Source organism: Carettochelys insculpta, chromosome 14, assembly GCF_033958435.1.
Source record: "Carettochelys insculpta isolate YL-2023 chromosome 14, ASM3395843v1, whole genome shotgun sequence".
NCBI lineage: Eukaryota > Metazoa > Chordata > Testudines > Carettochelyidae > Carettochelys > Carettochelys insculpta.
This window is the reverse complement of record NC_134150.1, coordinates 7568006-7587832: the sequence shown is the minus strand read 5'-3', so window position 1 is coordinate 7587832 and position 19827 is coordinate 7568006. Positions and strand designations below refer to the sequence as shown.

The 19827-nt window shown below is 44.9% G+C and overlaps 1 protein-coding gene across 1 annotated transcript in view; it reads left to right on the top strand.

The window, feature by feature from the left end:
- The window catches only part of SMPD3 (sphingomyelin phosphodiesterase 3), an 88281-nt gene that overhangs the window by 55674 nt on the left and 12780 nt on the right, over positions 1 to 19827 (top strand). The window contains exons 3-5 of the mRNA XM_075008829.1: positions 537 to 692; positions 9710 to 9799; positions 11304 to 11367. Coding sequence (XP_074864930.1) covers positions 537 to 692; positions 9710 to 9799; positions 11304 to 11367 — 310 coding nt within the window. The remainder of the gene's footprint in view (positions 1 to 536; positions 693 to 9709; positions 9800 to 11303; positions 11368 to 19827) is intronic.

Below are 19827 nucleotides of genomic sequence, written 5' to 3'. Positions count from 1 at the left end.
AGCTGACCAGAAGCTCTGCAAACAGGGCTGCCCAGTGAACCAGAAGCCCTGTCTGTCAACAAAAGGGTCCCAGAAAGTCTACACGGCTGTTTTGTTGACAGAACGCTGTTGAGAGAGGCATTGTACCTGAACGGGGAGAGGTATAACGCTGCTGACAGATATGCTGGGTTTTGTCAACAGACTGTTGCCAAAGTGTATGTTGCATGCAGCCGCTCCACATTTTTTCCGGACAAAAGCCCAGTTTTGCCAGGAAAAGCCTCTTGTGTAGACGTAGCCTGTGACTATTCACCATGCAGTAGAGGAAAATATGTGATAGAAGGGCTGGTTTTAGGGAGAGGGAGGATAGGAGAGATTGGTGTGGTTTTGTGATATTTATCTTCTTTTTGTGTTCCACCTGCGTATTTTGCTTTATGTTCCTGACAATGTCCATTAACCGCACAAGAGGCATGCAGAATGTAAGTAACTATCTGTAAAGTTAAATATTGATTTAAGCAAGTCCCTGGTACTTCAGCTTTTTCATTACATGCTTCCCATAGGAGACACTACTGTTCGATGTGAACAACTTGATCTGCTTCAAGATTGGCTGGCTGATTTCCGAAAATCTACCTCCTCCTCCAGCACAGCCAATCCAGAGGAGCTGGTGGCTTTTGATGTGATCTGTGGAGATCTCAACTTTGACAACTGTTCATCTGGTGAGACAAACTTTCCTCCCTTCTCTTGAATAAGTAACATCACAGTGAGCTACTACGGTGTTGTAACGTTTCCTCTATTCTTATTAGGGCTCACTGCCCAAAAACAAATTATTCCTATATCCTTATATTATTATTATTCAAATTATTCTCATATTATTATATTATTCTTATTATTCAAATCGTTAATCTGAGTGGGCAAACCCAATGTTTAAGAGCAACCTCTTCATTAAAGGGCAGATTTTTAAAGGCACAAAGGGCATGCATGTCATTTGCACCTTTGACAATCTCCACCTAACTCAAGAAGAACCACATAGTTCTTACCTGTGCTGCATTGTTATGGTCACCAGGGCACCTATATACCCTTTCTTTCTAGTTTCCAAGACATATCAATGGACTTATAAGCACTAGATATGTTTGGAAAAAATCATACATAACTGTAATTAAAGACCGTATCATAATGCATGTACACGGGGGGTGGGGGGCAGGAATTAAAGCTCCAAATACAACATTGAGTCTAACATTTACTAACTTGAAGGGCTTGATCTTGCCAGCTTAATATTCTCAACTTGTTTTTGGTAGTTATTCTATATTTAGAGGGGCAAGGGCACCATTAAAAAAGACTTACTAGCAGATGATTTACAATGGAATTCTGAGTAAAAAATATCTCACACACTAGCATAAAGTCAAACGACACAGTAAATGTTATTTTTAATGGCATCAGCTGTCTGTGTTTGTATATATTTGCACAGTGTGTGTAGGCAGTTACCTAAATGGATGTTAATTTATTTCAACTGGCTCATCATTCCTGTACCTCGTTGTAGCACAGAAGTTCAAAAGAACAATTATTACCGGCAATTGGCACAAATCAGAAAATTCATTTCAACTTCTACCACTCCTGTCTGTTAATGCAAATCCCCCTATTTACATTCTAGTATTAAGAAATATTTTCAAGAAAAAACAAAGTCTTGCATTATGTTCCAAAAGTAAATGAACTTAGACTTAGGTGGACTGTGAGAGAGAGCAAATTCCAAAACAAAAGCCTATTTACTAGTCATGTCCCACTGTTTGCTCAGTGAGTTTAACCGTGGGCCCAAACACCAGAATCTTTTCCAGAAAAGCAACTGTTTGACTGGGCTGGGCTGGCTGCTGGCTAGTGGGGCTGTGGAGACAGAAGAGGGAAGAGGACTGGGCCTGTTAGTCCTGAGCAATGGCCCCTGTAACCCCCCTCTCCCCTCCCCATCCCAGGGGCCCTGCAGGGACAGCATCCTGGGGTTCCCTGTATGTGTGACACAAGCGTGAGCATGAGCTCCCCTCTGTGCCTCCCCCAGTCCCTCCACAGCCAGCGGCCAGTGGTGCTGTACCAGCTGCATGGTCTCCTTGTGGGGGCCCTGGCATGGGTGGGGGTCCAGGTTGCTAGCCATGGTGCTGGGGAGCAGGGCGGGCTGGCTGGGGCCTCCCAGCTGGCAGCAGGCTGGAGAGCAGTATGGGCTCCCTGCTGCCTGCATGCTGTCAGCTTCCTGCCTGGGGGTTTGTGGGATCCTGCTTCCTTAAACGTGGCTGGATGCCAGAGCCATACGGCTCCGCTTGTGCTGTGAGCGGTGCCACCACCTGCCAGCTGGTCGCTGCCATGGAGGACTCCCTCTTTCAAAATAGCCATCCGCGGAGTGTCTACAAATGCTCTCTTTCAAAATAATCTTTCAGAAGGGGGCACTCTTCCAACCATGGGAACAGAGGACCAACTTCAGCAGAATGGCCCCGTTCTTTTAAAGTTAATGTTGAAAGACTGCAGAGTATGTGTAGACGCTCTGTGGGTTATTTCGAAAGAAGGCCGTCTTTCTACCTCAATTTCGAATGTACTTGCTCGTGTAGACACGCTCAGTATATGACTTTTAGCCAAGTTGGTTGACAACCTAATGTTGCATTTGTGTAGCTGAACTGCAGTGGTTGTGCTTTTGTAGGTATATTGGGATAGGTGGTTAAATTACTGAAAATTAACCAATGTGGAAGGGGATACCATAAAAGTAAAAACTATCCTTACATGTGTTGCTAACATAGTTAAAGATTATTTAAAGCATTTAAAATCGGATTTACTTTTGCTGTCTACGCAGTTTACTATTTTGAACTTGTGAAATTAAGTTGACCACTTTTTCTATCTATAGTCAGTTTCACTTTCTGGTTTGCAGGCATTAAATAAGAACAATGCTGCAGTGTTTTGCTTTACAGCTCTGTGGGGGAATGTTTTAAATTAAAAAATCAAAGATCTTGTTCAGATAATGTAATTATCTGAAAATATAGGTATTTTTAAAGTTCTAGATCATGATATTTACCAGTTTTGCACTGTAAAGATTCTGGAAGATTTTAAGGAAAAAATATTAACTGAATATTTTTAGACTTGCCAGCTTTCTACATTGTTTGTTACCAACTGTAAAATTACAGAATAGTTTGTTTGATCCAGTGAAAATCCAGCTCTCTTGGGCTAATGGTATAACTTTTCAAGTGCCTTGGTCATCCCATGGTTTAGGGCCATTTACAGCAATTTAGTTGCACCCTAGCAGAGTTAGCACATTTCTAACATGAGTACAATGAGTACTCATTTATCAGGATCTTTATTATAAGGCTGTCTTTAACATCAGGCTGCTGTAGTTTGACTGATGGAAATCTAATGTATTTTAAACCTTTTGCTATGAGATACAATGAGAGAGGCTACACTGTGCTTCTCAGCCATGAATAGTAACGATTGCCGTATAGTAGTAGATTAATCATCATAGAATTTTATTCTGTTCCAAGGCTTCTCGGATGGAAGTATGGCAGCATATGAAACCCTGCTACAGGGCAAAACCTGGAAAATAAAAATTCATAAATTTCACTTGGTCCTTAAATAAGAGCACCTAACAAATCAATAATATGTTGCGATAGGAAGGACTTGGTTTAAGCATACATGTCAGATCTTGAATACGCTAATTTTCTGCTTCTCTGCAATTCCTCCAAGATGACACTGCTAACTAGTTATTGCCTCGGCCTCAGAGTCATCTTGCGGTTCCAAAAATAGCGACTTTCAAGGAAGCAGAGCCATTGCAGGTGCAATAGTTGAAACAGAGGAATCAGTTCTCAGCTCTATAAGATACAATGAGAAAGAATGGGATTGTGTGACCCAATAGCTAGGGGGCAAAAAACAGATGCCAGTGATATAAGAGCCTGTAACAGCCTTAGGAGCAATGTAAGGTTAGTACTGATATGGCTTAAGACTGAATATTTGTATTGCTTTCTTCTTCTGACCCCTTGTAGTTGGAACTGAGATTGTCAAACAGCATCATCTTTTGGCAAGAATACTGCTCTGCTGTAGAAGCAGGTCTGGTTTACTCCTGTTGATACAGAACAACACCGTCCTCAGGGAATATATCTAGCTCAAACTTCAAGAAGTTTCCCTTCCCCCATTTTGAGAAAGTCCATTTTCATACACACTTATGAATTTTGTTGCCTTGACAGTAGACTGTGACAAATGACATCATTAGTTCCAGGTGCAGGCATTTGTGAATGTTCCAAGGATCTCTAAAGGGATCTTGAAGTGCCCCAAGGCTCAGTTCTGGGGCTGGTGTTGTTCAACATCTTTATTAATGACCTGGATGAGGGACTGGATTGCACCCTCAGCAAGTTTTCAGAAGACAGTAAGCTAGGGGGAGAGGTAGATACATTGGAGGGTAGAGATAGGATCCAGAGTGACCTGGATAAATTGGAGAATTGGGCCAAAAAAATCTGATGTGGTTCAACAAGGAGAAGTGTAGAGTCCTGCACTTGGGACGGAAGAATGTCAACCATTGTTATAGGCTGGGAACTGACTGGCTAAGCAGCAGTACAGCGGAAAGGGAGCTAGGGGTTATGGTGGATGAAAGGCTGGAGATAACTAAACAGTGTACCCTTGTGGCCAAGAAGGCTAACGGCATATTGGGGTGCGTTAGGAGGAGCATTGCGAGCAGATCTAGAGAAGTGGTTATTCCCCTCTCTTCGGCACTGGTGAGGCCACATATGGAATATTGTGTCCAGTTTTGGGCCCCCCCCAGTATAAAATAGATATGGATGTGCTGGAGCAGGTTCGGCGGAGGGCAACAAAAATGATTAAGGGGCTGGAGCACATGATCTGTGAGGAGCGGCTGAGGGATTTAGACTTATTTAGTTTACAGAAGAGAAGACTGAGGGGTGATTTAATAGCAGCCTTCAACTTCCTGAAAGGGATCTCTAAAGAGGATGAAGAGAAACTGTTCTCAGTGGTGACAGATGACAGAACAAGGAGCAATGATCTGAAGTTACAGGAGAGGAGTAGTTCAGATATTAGGAAAAACTACTGTCCCAGGAGGGTGGTAAAGTACTGGAATGCGTTGCCTAGAGAGGTGGTGGATTCTCCATCCTTAGAGGTTTTTAAGTCCCAGCTTGACAAGGTCCTGGCTGGGATGATTTAGTTGGGGTTGATCCTGCTTGAAGCAGGGGGCTGGACTCGATGACCTCCTGAGGTCCCTTCCAGCCCTATGATTCTATGATAAAAAAAATTCAGAAGTTCTAGGATGGAGGAAGGGCTGCAAAGAAGAAAATTGTCAAGCGACACTGTCAGTTGAGGATTTAAAAAAAATTACTACAGTTACAGCAGTGTTGGTATTTTCAACTTGAGGGTCTGATCCTGCAAATACTACTAGCTATGATGTTTCCTCTAATAAGTAGTATATCCTGAATTATAATTCTCCTAGTTCTTGGTCCAGTGCCCATACTACATGTCATTACATTAAATAATCCTAGAGGCATATATTTGCTGTTTAGGTTTGAATTAGTCGAAACACAATCAGTAGCAATTTGACGGAAGGTACGCATTGAGAATGCATGCTGTTGTACTTTGGACTTCTGTAATATTTTAAAGGATAACAGTATCACAGCACAATGTATCATTTCTCTGTTTCTTTTAGTCAGTTATGTAACCTGATAAGTGTTTTGTGAACAGGGAATCTTGTGAGGCAGTCGAACTACAGACTTCTAACTTCAGCAAATGCAATGCAGAGACTGCATACACACCAAACTCATCATGTACAGTAGGGTCTCAACATTCACGATGGTTCTGTGTTCAGAGCCCTGGGGAACACACAGCAGCTGCCAGCACTCCCAGCCCTGGAGCCCCAGGGAACCACCGGCACTCCCTGCCTGGAGTCCTGGGGAAGCTGCGGCAGCTGCTGGTGCTCCCTGCTCAGAGCCCCGGGGAAGCGAGGCCATTCGCGAATAATTGAATTTGTGAATGTGGCACTTGCGAATGTCGAGACCCTACTGTACATTGTCAATATGAAGCTAGTAGGTCCAGTTCTACAGTGTCTAACATTAAAGATCCATATTGTAGAGTCATTTACATCACTGCATATTGCAAAGCAATGAAGTATCTGGCTCACTGACTACTCCCAAAAATCAGATGGGCAGGATTTGGCAGTGAATCACTTCTCCTGTGTTTACATTTTCTTCTGTTTTAAAGTGTTGTCTTTCCAGGTCAGGGCTCAGGTAGTGTGTCTGAGTGAACATGGTCTCAAGTAGAGGCAGGGAGTTCTTTAAGTAGGTGGTTTAGTTTCTTTTGGAATTCTAAAGTAGGATCAGAGGAGAGAGGTCTGTAAAATGTGGTGTTGGATAGTTGTCTAGCTGCCTCCTGTTCATAGTCTGACGTATTCATGATGATGATAGAACCCCCTTTGTTAGCCGGCCTGATTATAATGTCCGAGTTATTTTTGAGACTCTGGAGAGCATAACTTTCAGCACAGTTGAGACAGTATTTCGTTTGGTGTTTGCATGTAATTTCAGTCTGTGCATGGTCGCTATTTACTGCCTAAAAGCCACAAACCTGGAAGCCCAGGACACCCTCTCCTTTCAGGTATTGACACCCTTGCTACCAGGCTGTCCAGCTATGCAGACTCCCTCCTGAAACCCTATGCCACCAGCACTCCTAGCTATCTCTGAAATACCACTTACTTCCTGAGGAAATTACAAAACATTGGAAACCTTCCTGACAATTCCATCCTTGCCACCATGGATGTAGAGGCTCTGTACATCAATATTCCACATGAAGATGGAGTACAAGCTTCGAGGAATACTATTCCTGATGTTACCACAGCAAATCTGGTGGCTGACCTATGTGACTCTGTTCTCAGCCACAGTTATTTCCAATTTGGGTACAATTTATACCTGCAGATTAGTGGCACTGCTATGAGCACTCACATGGCCCCACAGTATGCTAACATATTTATGGCAAACTTAGAACAACGATTCCTTAGCTCTCGTCCCATTACCTTTATTTACACTACATCAATAATATCTTTATCATTTGTACCTATGGTAAAGAGACTCTGGAAGAAGTCCACAGAGATTTTAACGATCTGCATCCTACCATCAATCTCAGCCTTGACTATTCCACACGAGAAATACATTTTCTGGATACCACAGTAGAAGTGACCACATCAATGGCCACATTGATACCACTCTCTACCGGAAACCCCACTGACTGCTACACTTACCTACATGTCTCCAGCTTCCATGCAGCACGCACCACACAATCCATCATATATGGTTAAGCCCTTAGATACAATTGCATCTGCTCTGATCCTACTGACAGGGACCAAGAACTACAAGACCTCTACCAAACATTCATAAAACTTAATTACCCACCAAGAGAAGTGAAAAACAAATTGACAGGGCCAGAGGAATATCCAGAAACCAGCTACTTCAAGATAGGCCCCAGAAGATCAATAACAGAACACCACTTGTCATCACGTATAGCCCCCAACTCAAACCCCTTCAACACATCATTAAAAACCTACAACCTATTCTGGATCATGATGTTACACTCCAGAAGGCCGTAGGTGACAGGCCTGTCCTTTCCTTTAGACAGCCTTCTAACTGAAGAAAGATTCTCACCAGCAATCGCAGGCTACACCACAGTAATACAAAACCTAGAACTTTTCCTTGCAACAAACGCTGCTGCCAGCTTTGTCCACATATTTACTTTGGGGATACCATCACTGGACCTAACCATGTTAGTTACAAGATCAAAGGCACATTCTCGTGCACTTCCAGCAACATTATATATGCCATTATGTGCCAATAATGCCCTGCCACTATGTACATTGGACAGACAGGGCAAAATCTTCACTAAAAAATAAATGGACACAGAGCAGACATCAAGAAACTCAACACATAAAGCGGTGAGTGAATGCTTCAGTGCAGTGGGCCATTCTGTTAAAGACCTGAGAATTTGTGTCTTGGAGCAAACAGAATTTAAAAAGATTAGAGCGACAAATTTGTGAGTTGGAATTCATATTCAAATTAGACACATGAACACGTGGTATGAATAGAGACATCAACTACCTCACGCATAACAAGGACTGCTTCCCTTCCCTTCCTTTAATGCTAGTAATTATCTCAGGCAGGACAATTAACATCTCCCCACCCCTCATCCCCATCCTATGTATTTGATTTGTCAGCTTTTATTGCAATTTGGCTTTTTTTTTTGGTCCTCTGTACTTATAAATGTCAGTCTGTATTGGAAATGAGATTGATCTGATGAAGTGGGTCTGTCCCATTTTGTTAGTCTTTAAAGTGCTACATTTCTGCTGTTTTGTTTTGTTGGAGTACAGCATAACATGGCTACCTCCCTGTTACCGTCAGAGTTTCCGTTAAGAAAGAATGGAGGGTGGAGGGGGCCTGGTGACATCCTATATAGCATGGCATGTGTGTACCACTCCAGGGGCTCTGGAGCTGCTACAGATATTGCTAAAGGAAAATCTTCTGGCACCAGTGCATGTTGTGTGAATGCTGTGTATGCTGAATTGACATGAGCAATGCATCTTCTAATGGTGGTTTGTTGGTGGTGTCAATTATGTGGAGATTTCAGGAAGTTGAGAATAAGATATTATTAGCTAATTGTATTAGACTAGCACCAACCAGTGACATTCAGGCTCCTTTATGCAGGGTGCTTTACCAATATGTAGTAACAGGAAGGGCAAAATATTTTAAAGGGGTTTAGACACCTAAAAATACAGATAGGTGCCTAGCAGGAAAATTTCAAAATTTCAAAATTACCTAGGTGCACCTACCTCCCACCCTCTACACCCTAGATGCCCAAGTACCTTTAAATATCTGGCCCTAGTTAGTTTTAAGATCCATATTAAGAGAACATACAACAAGGGAGTATAACAAAGGAAGTGAAGCTGGAGGTGGGGAGGATGAGGGACACTGGCTTATTTTTCATGAGTTACAGTTCTGAAGGATTTGAAATACAGAGATAACATTTGTTATGTCAGTAATCTCTATTGGCCTAAGGTCACCCGTTCAAATCTTGCCCAGGTAATTAGTGACCAAAAGTCATCAATTGCTATATGTTCAGTCAGCCAGCTGAAATGACTTGATGATATCAGCTCCATTCCTGAAATATGTGTCACTACCACAGCTGGCATTAATTAGTACCCTCTTGACAGTCTGGTAAAGGCTAGAGGTTGGAAGTCCACCAGGACAGATCCCTCCAGGTTGATGTAAATTACCCAGGAAACATGGGATATCTACGTTGCCATTGCCTGCAATAAAACCTGTTTGAAGATAAATAGGAGACATTAGATTCTTCAGCTGTCAACCTAGCACTGATCTGGGAAATACTTTTATCAAGTCTGAGCACTAACATTTAGAGAAGAAAATGTTGATTATTGTTAATAAGGATCTTGGCTACAATTGTGATGTTTTGTTTGTGTTTATTTAATTACAGGTTATTGCTAATATCACTCTAGAACTAATGTGAAATCAGGTTTCAAATTAAAACAGTGCTGCTGTAGTCTTGACTAGAGAGGTTGCTTCAGAGTGATGGGGAAAACCTCCTCTCCCTTCAGGAGGAATGAGCTGAGGACACAGATGGAAGAGTTGAGTTTGCCTTTTGCATGGCACCAGGTTTTGTACTGTATTTTAAATTTGTGTGATTGATTTGCCTTTTCTTGGACTTCTTTTTCTCCTTAAAGAGGACAAGCTGGAACAGCAGCATTCCCTGTTTACACGCTACAAGGATCCATGCCGTCTTGGTCCTGGGGAGGAAAAACCATGGGCAATTGGTAAGATTTTGTCTCAAGCTGTCAGAAGAAACCTACTGTTGTTATAGATAGCTCTGAGACTCCACCTGCAGGTAGTGTATGATATAAGTAAGGGGCAGTGACAATCAAGTGGTCACTAAATGTTTACAAACTGTTGTTTAAGAGTATTATCCTCAACTCTTAGAGTAATTTATCATACTATAAACTGTACTCAAATAGAGATTACCTTATCCACTACCAAAATGCAACCCTGCTGAAACTGAACATGGCATCAGTGTATAAGACTAGTTAAGAAGGCAGCTAGTTTAGCAGCTTGAAAATTAGTTTTTATAACCCAGTCGAACCATTGCGGTTTCTCTGTATTTCACTTTTAGTCCCTCTGTTGCACCAAACTATTTGTATATAAATTGAAGCATTCAGCTTCTCCTCTGACTCTTCCAGCTCCATCAGTTGCTGATGTTATTAAAAACCAGTGTTTGGGACAAGGTAAACACTTCCATGGGTACAATTTTCATTTTGACATCCGGTTCAAACTGCATACTGTAGGGAAAAAAACAATTCCTGGTATAATTCCACTAACTTCAACTAAGGTACACTAGAGCTGATTTTGCCCACTGGACTTCCATGAAAAACTTCAAAAACATGAGTGGTGGAGGTTTCACTTAATTAACTACCTTGATTCAACTGATTGAGGAAGTGGCTGTATTTATTCACATGTGAGAGAAGGTAGAGGGCAAGATTCAGGAAAGCTGGGGCTTGGAGGAAGCTAAAGAGAAGTAGACACCTATAATCAAGATCCAGAGATTTCAGCTGAGGTGCCATTAAGGCAGTGGTCCACCCAGACAGGATTGCAGAGGTGGGCACTTGGCTGCTTTTAAGAATTAGGTAGACAGTGCAAATGCAGAAGGTTGGAGGAAGGTTTCTGGCAGCTGAGAGAGTGTCTCACCCCAGCTCCCTGCTGTTGAAGACTTTTCCTGATTGTCTGCATATGCTACACCCTGACTCTCTGCAGCCAATTTTCAGCATAACAGGTCCTAGAAATAGTAACAGGTGAGGAACACTTGAGTGTACAGCTCTGCTGCAAAGAAGAAAGGGGAGAAAAAATAGACAATGTCTGCAACAGACTGGAGGGTGGAATAGCTCAGTAGTTTGGGAGGAAGGTTTAAGAAGCTCTTGGGTAGTATGTGCATGTTGTGCTCAGGAGGCAAGAGAGAAGAGACACTCAGGGATCAGAAGGAGGCAGGATAGAGGAACTAAGTGCAAGCACCCCCATCCTCACTATCATTAGAGGGTTTTTACATTAGTTCTGAAATGGAAGAGCCCCATTCCATTGAAAATATCAGCCTGCATGAGCAGGATATAGTCCCTGGAGCTTAAAAAAGCATGCAAAGTGGTCATTAAATGCAGTCAGATCTGAAAGGGACATGTTCTGATTCCATTCCCTTTGCATAGCTACAAATAACTACTCAAGTCACCAGTAACAATTGGTATGCTGAACTGGTCGTGTGTTCTCTTTTGTTCACAGGTACCTTGCTAGATCCTGAGGGATTGTATGAAGAAGAAGTGTGCACTCCAGACAACCTACAGAAGTATGCACTCAGCCTCTCTTTTGCTCTTTACAGACACTTCATTGAAAAGCTACTTTCTCATTTTAATGCAATTATTAGTGACTAAAATTCACTGTCTGATTTCTTTGAGAAACGTGTTGCTTACCTTTGAATCGGCAATAACGGCCAAGGTACTAAGAATTTAATTAGCTATAGAAACTGTACTGACATCTCTGCAGGTGGTCCTGCCTGACCCAGAGGGATAAAGTAAACCCTCGATTTACGTGGAGTTTGTGTCCTGGGCAACCTCTGTGTAAATCAAATTTTGCATAAATTGTTGGGGGGTTTGGGGAAATCCCCAGAATTTGCTTGGCTGGGGCAAGCGTGTGGCTGGACTCTGCTCCAGCCAGCAGCTCTGGCTACCCCTGCGGGCAGGTGGGGGCTCAGTTAAGGGTGGGGCAGGGCAGGGCATCTCCTGCTCCAGCCGCCAGCCATGTGGAGCAGCCATGGCGTCCCTGCTGCTCCCCCAGCCGTGATGTGGTTTGGTTCTGGGGCTGCTCCAGTGGCTCAGCTCCATCCATGGTGAGGCTTGGTCTCAGGACTGCTCCAGCCACAGCGCTGGAGCCCTGGGCAGCTCCAACCACAGTGTATCTTGGCCTGGGCAGCTCCAGCCATGCCTGCTGCTCCCCATCCCCAGCGTCGCAGCACTAGGCAGCTGCAAGGCAGGAGCTCCCTCCTAAAGAGCCCCTGAGCTGGCCAGCAGCGTGGGGGTAAGTGGAGAGGCAGGGTACAATAAAGTAGGGTCCTCCCAGACTCAACTCACATTAATATGAAAATGCGTAAGTTGAGTCCCCTCAACGTGAGGGTCTTCTGTAATCTGAATGCTAGCACAGTGTAAATCTGTACGGGAGATAGAAGCTCAAAGCAGTGTAGAATCAGTGCCCAAGCTAGACCAAGTTCTTCTGTTTATGGCCAAATGGAAGACTTCAGATTCTAGAGATGTCATTCTGACAGCTTTAACCAGCACTAGATTTACACCAAATCATTAAAAATGAAGGCGAGATAGATATAGGACTAAGGCTGCTTCTACACTCGCCCCCCTCCTGATGGAGGGCACATGGTAATGAGGCAATTCAAAGCAGGCTAATGAGGCACTAACATGCATATTCAGCACCCCATTAGCATAATGGCGGCCACACAAATTTCAAAGTGCAGACTTTGAATTGCAGATTGACGGTGAAGATGGGGGCAGCTTCGAAATAAATGCCCCACTTCAACGTTCCCTTACTCCAATCTAGTTCTGTGGCAGTAAGGGAATGTCGAAGTGGGGCGCTTATTTCGAATCTGCCCCCATCTTCACTGTCAATCTGCAATTCATACTCTGTTGGCAGGGCTGATATTCTGCTAATGAGGCACTGAAGATGCACATTAGCGCCTCACTAGCCTGCTTCAAATTGCCTCATTACTATGCCACCTGTGATGGGAGGGGGCGAGTGTGGAAGGGGGTCTAAGTAAACTCTGGGTCTAACCAGACTGGAAGTTTGGGGAAGTTACTTACTCTAAAACCTGAATCTGTTAACCACATTATCAAAAGAGGCCTGCACTACAAAACTCAAAGCTGGGTAACATTCAGTTAATTCACACGTATGTGTACAGTCCAATGTTTGGAGCAAGATAACAAAACAAAGTTCTGAATGCTCCCAGACTGAGCATATCACAGCCCATTTGGACATTTCTCTGAAGCTGATGAATCCAGTGGATTTGGTACTAACAATGAGGGAATCAGCTGACTAAAACAACTGGCTCAAGAACTAGAACTTAAGCCAGACTAATCCTGTGAGATAATGTAGATATTGTTATAGTAGAAGACAGCGCCCATAATTCGTTATAAAATCATGACTGTGTGTGTGGCGGGGGGAAATGGGAGAATGGTCATCACATCAAACATGCCCTGGGGAAAAAACTGAGCATCAGCCAGAAGCACTACTCTGTACTTGCAGGTTGTTTTCATGATATTTTTGATTTAGCTGTAAATTTTGGGCTTGTTCCCTCTTGCTGCTGCAGGGAACACAGAAGACTACTTACAAAAGGCTGGATGGTACTAGGAAATATTTCTTTAAGTACTATACAAGACCATAGATGCTATGCTATTGAAGTAATTCTGATGCTAGTTTAGTAGTTTGCTGAGCAACACCTCTAGGGCTATGTCTAGATTACAGGGATTTGTTGACAGAAATTTTTGTCAGAAGGTATTTTCCAACAAAACTTCTGTTGATAGATTGCAGCCAAACTGCCAAGCAGATCACAAGAGTGATCCGCTCTGTCCACAGAGAGCAGCCGGATGGCCTGGCCACTGTTGGCAAAACAGCCAACTGGAATCACAGCAAACAGGGTTGCCCAGTGTCCTGGAAGCCCTGCCTGTCGACAGAGGGCCCCCCAGAACATCCAGACTGGCTTTCTGTTGACAGATGTCTGTTGACAGAGGTGTTATTCCTTGTGGGGAGCAGGGACAGCTGCATTCTGTCGAGTTTCTGTTGATAGAATGCCTGGAAATGTGGATGCTCACCCAGTTTTGTCAGCCTAACAGACAAGCACGTGCTTGTCCTTTGGACTTCTTGCCTTCATTGGTAGATTGTATAAAAGGGTGTTCTACACCCAGCTGCTACATGGTATCAAAACATACTTATTTCCACAGGATTGTACTGAGATGATAAGGTGGTTTAAATAGCTACTTGGTTAAATATATCAAATAAGGGTGGTCATGAAACTCAACTGAAGATTCAGTAGCAAGGAACTTATGGATAAAATCTGAATGTAACCTAGCCCAAGGGTGAGCAAACATTTTATGTTGGGCCCCACTTTTTGTCCCTGTAGTTAGCGGGGTTCCTCAACCTGATGTGATCCAAATGGTTGAAAACTTTGGTTATGTTCATGTGGGAAAAAAAAAAAAAACTCTTCAGTGTGTATAAGAAATTAAGTATGTGGAATGTTAAAACTTTATTGATCGGTATATAAATGTGAATACAGCACACCCTCGATTTAATGGACTAATGGTGGGGAATGGGTGTCCATTAATGCCGAAAATCCATTAAATCAAAATCTGCAGGACTGGAGGCGCCTTGCAAGGTGGGAGGAGTGAATGGTGGCTCCAGCAGCAGTGGCCATGGTGGCTTTTCCAGCCATGGCAGCTCCTCCAGCCATGGCATCTCCTTTGACTGTGACAGCAACAACCACTGTAGTGGTCCTGGCAGGTCCTCCAGCCCTGGCAGCCCCAGCTGCTCCAGTGGCCCTAACGCCTCCTCCATCCCCAGCAACCACAGCCGCTCCAGCGGCCTCAGCCTCAGCCTCTCCAGTGGTCCTCCAGCCCTGGCAGCCCCAGCCACGCCAGGGCGCCAGCAGCCCTGGCAGCCCCTCTGGCTCCAGCTGCTCTAGCAGCACCAGAGGCTCCAGCTTCAGTGGCACTGGTGAGTTGCTGGAATTTATTTGGGAGTGGGGGATCGGCGGACAGCGTCCATTATTTCCAAAGTCCGTTAAGTCAGGGGTCTGTTAAATCAAGGATTTACTGTACTTACATTACCTACATGGACAGGTAATAGTATTGATGGTTATAAGCAACCCATTGAACTCTTCATTTATTAGCCTTTTATTCAAACATTTATTTATTTATTAACTGTTAGAGACTATGTGCAACTCTAATGTAAAGTACAACTTAAAAAAAGTTGTTACAAGATTATATGAAAGACTTCTTGCCTGCCAAGAGCAGCGTCATGGTTCCTTTTCTTCTGGAAGACTTGGCAATTCCTTCATTTGCTGAAGTCCTGATCCAAAGCTTACTGAAGTCTCTGGGAATCTTTTTTGATTCATTTGAAAGGACTTTTAAATCAGGCTTTAAAGAAGGACAGGATTTTCGTCTCTAACTCTTTTGAAAGTGACTTAAGGCTTCAGAGAGAGACCATCCCTTATAGGAAGGAAGCACTGGAGCTTGAATTCAAGCCTTGACAAGCAATTTGTAGGTACTATTTATAACATTTGTCTGCAGTTTTAGAGTCCACATTACATTAATGATTTTAGAGTTACTAGGGTTTTAAAAGCATTTTAATTAACTTTTACAAAGCTCAGTCATAACTGGTATAGTGATGAAGTGCATAGAGGATCTAAAATGGTGTCATTAGCATACAGATGGAGAGCAGCTTCCAGATGTCAGACTTACATTGTTCATGTAGATGGTGAACCAGATTGGGCTTAAAATATATCCTTGTGGAAATCCATCAGGAATAACATGTGGTTGCCGTATAAGCCCATCCAATTTAAGAAACTGTTTATATTGGCATAGATAACTCTGGCTATAGTTCAGCAAATTAGAGTCAAAGCCAGTCTCCTGCAATCTATTAATAAAATCACAGTCCATATCATTAATTGTCCTAGAAGAGTCAAGGTACAGCATGGACTTGTCCGTTATTAAAGGCATAAGTAATGGGAGCTATTATATGAGGTGGAAGAAGCTTCAGCCTGTGGTTAGCGGAATATAATAAGCTTAAATAGCGAGCAAGCTATTTATTAACTAATCTTTCTATAAATCTTGGACAAATTAGTAAGGTAGATAATGATCTTTCACAACATGGACTCCACCTCTCAACAAAAGTACATTCTGAAAGAGTCTTATCTGAGAAGCTAAGGTTTTAATTCATGGCAAGTAATTTCTTCTCACAGAAGGTAAAATTTACCCTTGTGCAGAAGGCCATATGCATAATTTAAGTACCACCCAATGTCTTTTTATGGAAGCATGGGGGATGGAGCGTACACTGGTTGTACAAAAGTACATTGATTCTATACTGGGAAGAGATCTCCATAGTCAAGCATGGGAAGTGCCCCTAGGGACCTGGCAAGAGATGGGATTCTGACCTACAGTTATGAAGTGGCCCCAAAACAATGTGTGTGGAGAGAGTGTGGGCCACCATTCCATTCCACTTGCTGCGATAACAGCAGAAGGGCTGTGGAGCCTGCATAGTTTCCTGTCCCTGTGTCCTGGGTTGTGGTACGGCTTATCCAGATATTGTACAGGTGGATTGAAACTGACTCCAGAATGTCAGACTCCAGAGCACATTCTCTCACTCATGTATCCTGCCTGTTTGCAGGTGTTGTTTTACTGTGTGGATTCATTACAATCTGATAGTCAGTATTAAAAGTGAGCTGTGTTGATTGGTTGTGATTGGCCACTGTAGTCACATGGTATTGTTTCCAAGCTGTAATTGGAAAACTCGTAACTTTTAGTAGGAAGACTTTAAAAAAAGCCACCTGGGAGTATTAAATCTTTCAAAGGGAAAGATGAGGAAGGCATGTTTGAAACACTTTTTCTTTTCTATGTCTTGGGTTTTATCTGATTCATCAGCCCCAAAAAGTTTAGATTATTGGGTGTATCACATTGGCCAGGCATAAAGAGAAGTTACTCACCGTAGTAACGGTGGTTCTTCGAGATGTGTCCCTGTGGGTGCTCCACAATAGGTGTCGGGCTTGCCCGGCGCCGCAGATCGGATCTTCCAAGCAGTTTCTGCCGGACCACGCATGCGCTGGCACGCGCCGCTCCCTTGCGCGCTCCTGGCCATGTGCGCGATCCGGTCCCCGCCAGTTCCTCAACCAACCGCCTCGGGTGCCCCTGTAAAACACTAACAGAGATCCGAAGCGGGGAGGACGGGCGGGTAGTGGAGCACCCACGGGGACACATCTCGAAGAACCACTGTTACTACGGTGAGTAACTTCTCTTTCTTCTTTGAGTGTCCCCGTGGGTGCTCCACAATAGGTGACTACCCAGCAGTAACCCAAGATAGGAGGTGGGTAATCAGATTATGTGCAGCTTGTCCCCGAGAGGACCGCTGCAGAGAGACAGGTATCCTCTTGGAATACCCTGTGAAGGGCGTAATGTTTGGCGAAGGTGTCGTAGGATGACCAGGTTGCCGCTCTGCAAATGTCTTTTAACGCAACGCCCTTGAAAAAGGCTGTTGATGTCGCCACCGCCCTGGTGGAATGAGCCCTGGGAGTGGCCGATAAAGGAGTCTTTTTGAGCTCGTAGCACATTTTTATGCAGGATACAATGTGCTTTGAGATTCTCTGCGAGGAGAGACCCTCTCCTTTCGATTTGGGAGCGAGGGAGACTAGGAGTCTATCCGTTTTCCGGAAGGACTTGGTCCTGTCTACGTAGAAGGCTAGCGCCCTCCTCACGTCCAGGAGGTGTAGGCGCGCCTCTTCGTTGGAATTATGAGGCTTTGGATAAAACGAGGGTAGAACAATAGGTTCATTGATGTGAAACTCGGAAGAAACTTTGGGAACAAAGGCTGGATGCAGCCGTATGGTTACCGCCTCCTTGGAAAAAACAGTGCAGGGTGGCGTTGCCATGACTGCCGCGAGCTCGCTCACCCTACGAGCTGACGTAATTGCAAGAAGAAAGGTCGTCTTTATTGTAAGGAGGCGGAGGGGAACCGTGGCCAAGGGCTCGAACGGTGGTCCCATTAGTGTGGTAAGCACCAGGTCCAAGTTCCACAAAGGTGGAATCGGTTTCCGAGGGGGGTATAGGTTTACCAACCCTTTGAGGAACCTGGTAACCATAGGGTGGGCGAACACCGTGTGCCCGTCCTCCTCATGTCTGAACGCCGAGATAGCGGTAAGGTGGACCTTTAACGAGGATAGCGAGAGTCCTCCTCTCCTGAGGTCCAGTAAATACTCTAGTATTGTAGGTATAGGCACCAAAAGGGGGGCCAGCTGTTTGGTAGAACACCAAGCTGTGAAGCGAGTCCACTTTTGTTTGTAGGTCTTCCTGGTGGAAGTCCTCCTGCTACTTTCTAGGACTTGCTGTACTTCCACTGTGCATGTGCTCTCTATGGAGCTGAGCCATGGATTAACCACGCTTGCAGTCGCAGGCTTTGGGGGTGCGAATGCACTATGGACCCCTGGGCTTGCATGAGCAGATCCGGCGCCACCGGAAGGGGAATCGGTGGACGGTCTGACATGCGCAGGAGTAGGGGGAACCATTGTTGTCGATCCCACGTTGGGACTATCAGGATCATCCGGGCCCTTTCCCTCCTGGCTTTTTGCAAAACTTTGTGGATCAGCACTGTGGGAGGAAACGCATAAAGCAGGGGGCCCCTCCACGGGATCGCGAACGCGTCCCCCAGGGACCCCCATCCCAGTCCTGCCCTGGAGCAGAACCATGGGCACTTCTTGTTGTGCTGAGTGGCAAACAGATCTATCTGGGGAAAACCCCATGCGTGGAAAATCAGCCGTAGCAGATCGGGACAGATCTGCCACTCGTGCGTGAGTGCAAAACGCCTGCTCAGCTGGTCTGCCTTCACGTTGTGCGCACCCGGCAAGTATGAGGCTTTCAAGATTATATTGTTGGCGATGCACCAGTTCCATAAGCGGATTGCTTCCGCGCATAGGGCACGGGATCGAGCTCCTCCTTGCCTGTTTATATAAAACATGGTGGAGGTATTGTCTGTACTGATCCCGACTACTTTGCCTTGTATGTGGTCTCGAAAGTGTCTGCAGGCGTTGAACACTGCTCTGAGCTCCAGTACATTGATGTGTAGTGACTGTTCCGTGGGTGACCACAGTCCTTGAGTCACCTTTTTGCCCATGTGCGCTCCCCACCCTATGAGGGAGGCATCTGTAGTGAGAAAAACCGATATTTGCGGCTGGTGGAAGGGTACCCCTGTTAGCAAGTTCCTGGGGTTTACCCACCATTGTAGGGATTTGCGCACCCCGGCTGTGGGCGACACCACCCTGTGAACGGTGTGTACTGCTGGTTTGTATACACTCGCCAGCCAGTGCTGCATGCTGCGCATGTGTAACCTGGCGTTCTGTACTACGAACGTCGCCGCTGCCATGTGGCCCAGCAGCTGCAAGCACGTCAAGACCGGCACCGTAGGGCTGAAGGTGATGACTTGCACGAGGGAACCGATGGCCCGAAAGCGAGCCTCTGGTAGATATACTTTTGCTGTAACTGAGTTTATGCGAGCCCCTATGAACTCTATGTCCTGCGTGGGGTCTATTTTTGATTTTGCCAGATTGATAACCAGGCCGAGTGAAGAGAACGTGTTTGCTGTGACGCGTATCATGCGCAGAACCTTCCCTCTCGAGGCCCCTTTAAGCAGGCAGTCGTCCAGATACGGGAAAAAAATACCCCGTCTGTGCAGGTAGGCTGACACCACTGCCAAGGTCTTGGTGAAGACTCTGGGGGCCGAGGAGAGGCCAAACGGTAGGACCTTGTATTGGAAGTGTTCGTTGCCTACCATGAACCGGAGGAATCGCCGGTGAGCCGGATGGATAGTTATGTGGAAGTACGCGTCTTGTAAATCGAGGGCTGCGAACCAGTCTCCATCGTCCAGTGCTGTAAGGATGGAGGCGATTGTGGTCATCCGAAAACGTTGCTTGCGCAGGTACCTGTTGGGGCCGCGAAGGTCTAAGATGGGCCTCCAGCCTCCTGTCTTTTTCTCCGTGAGGAAGTACTGG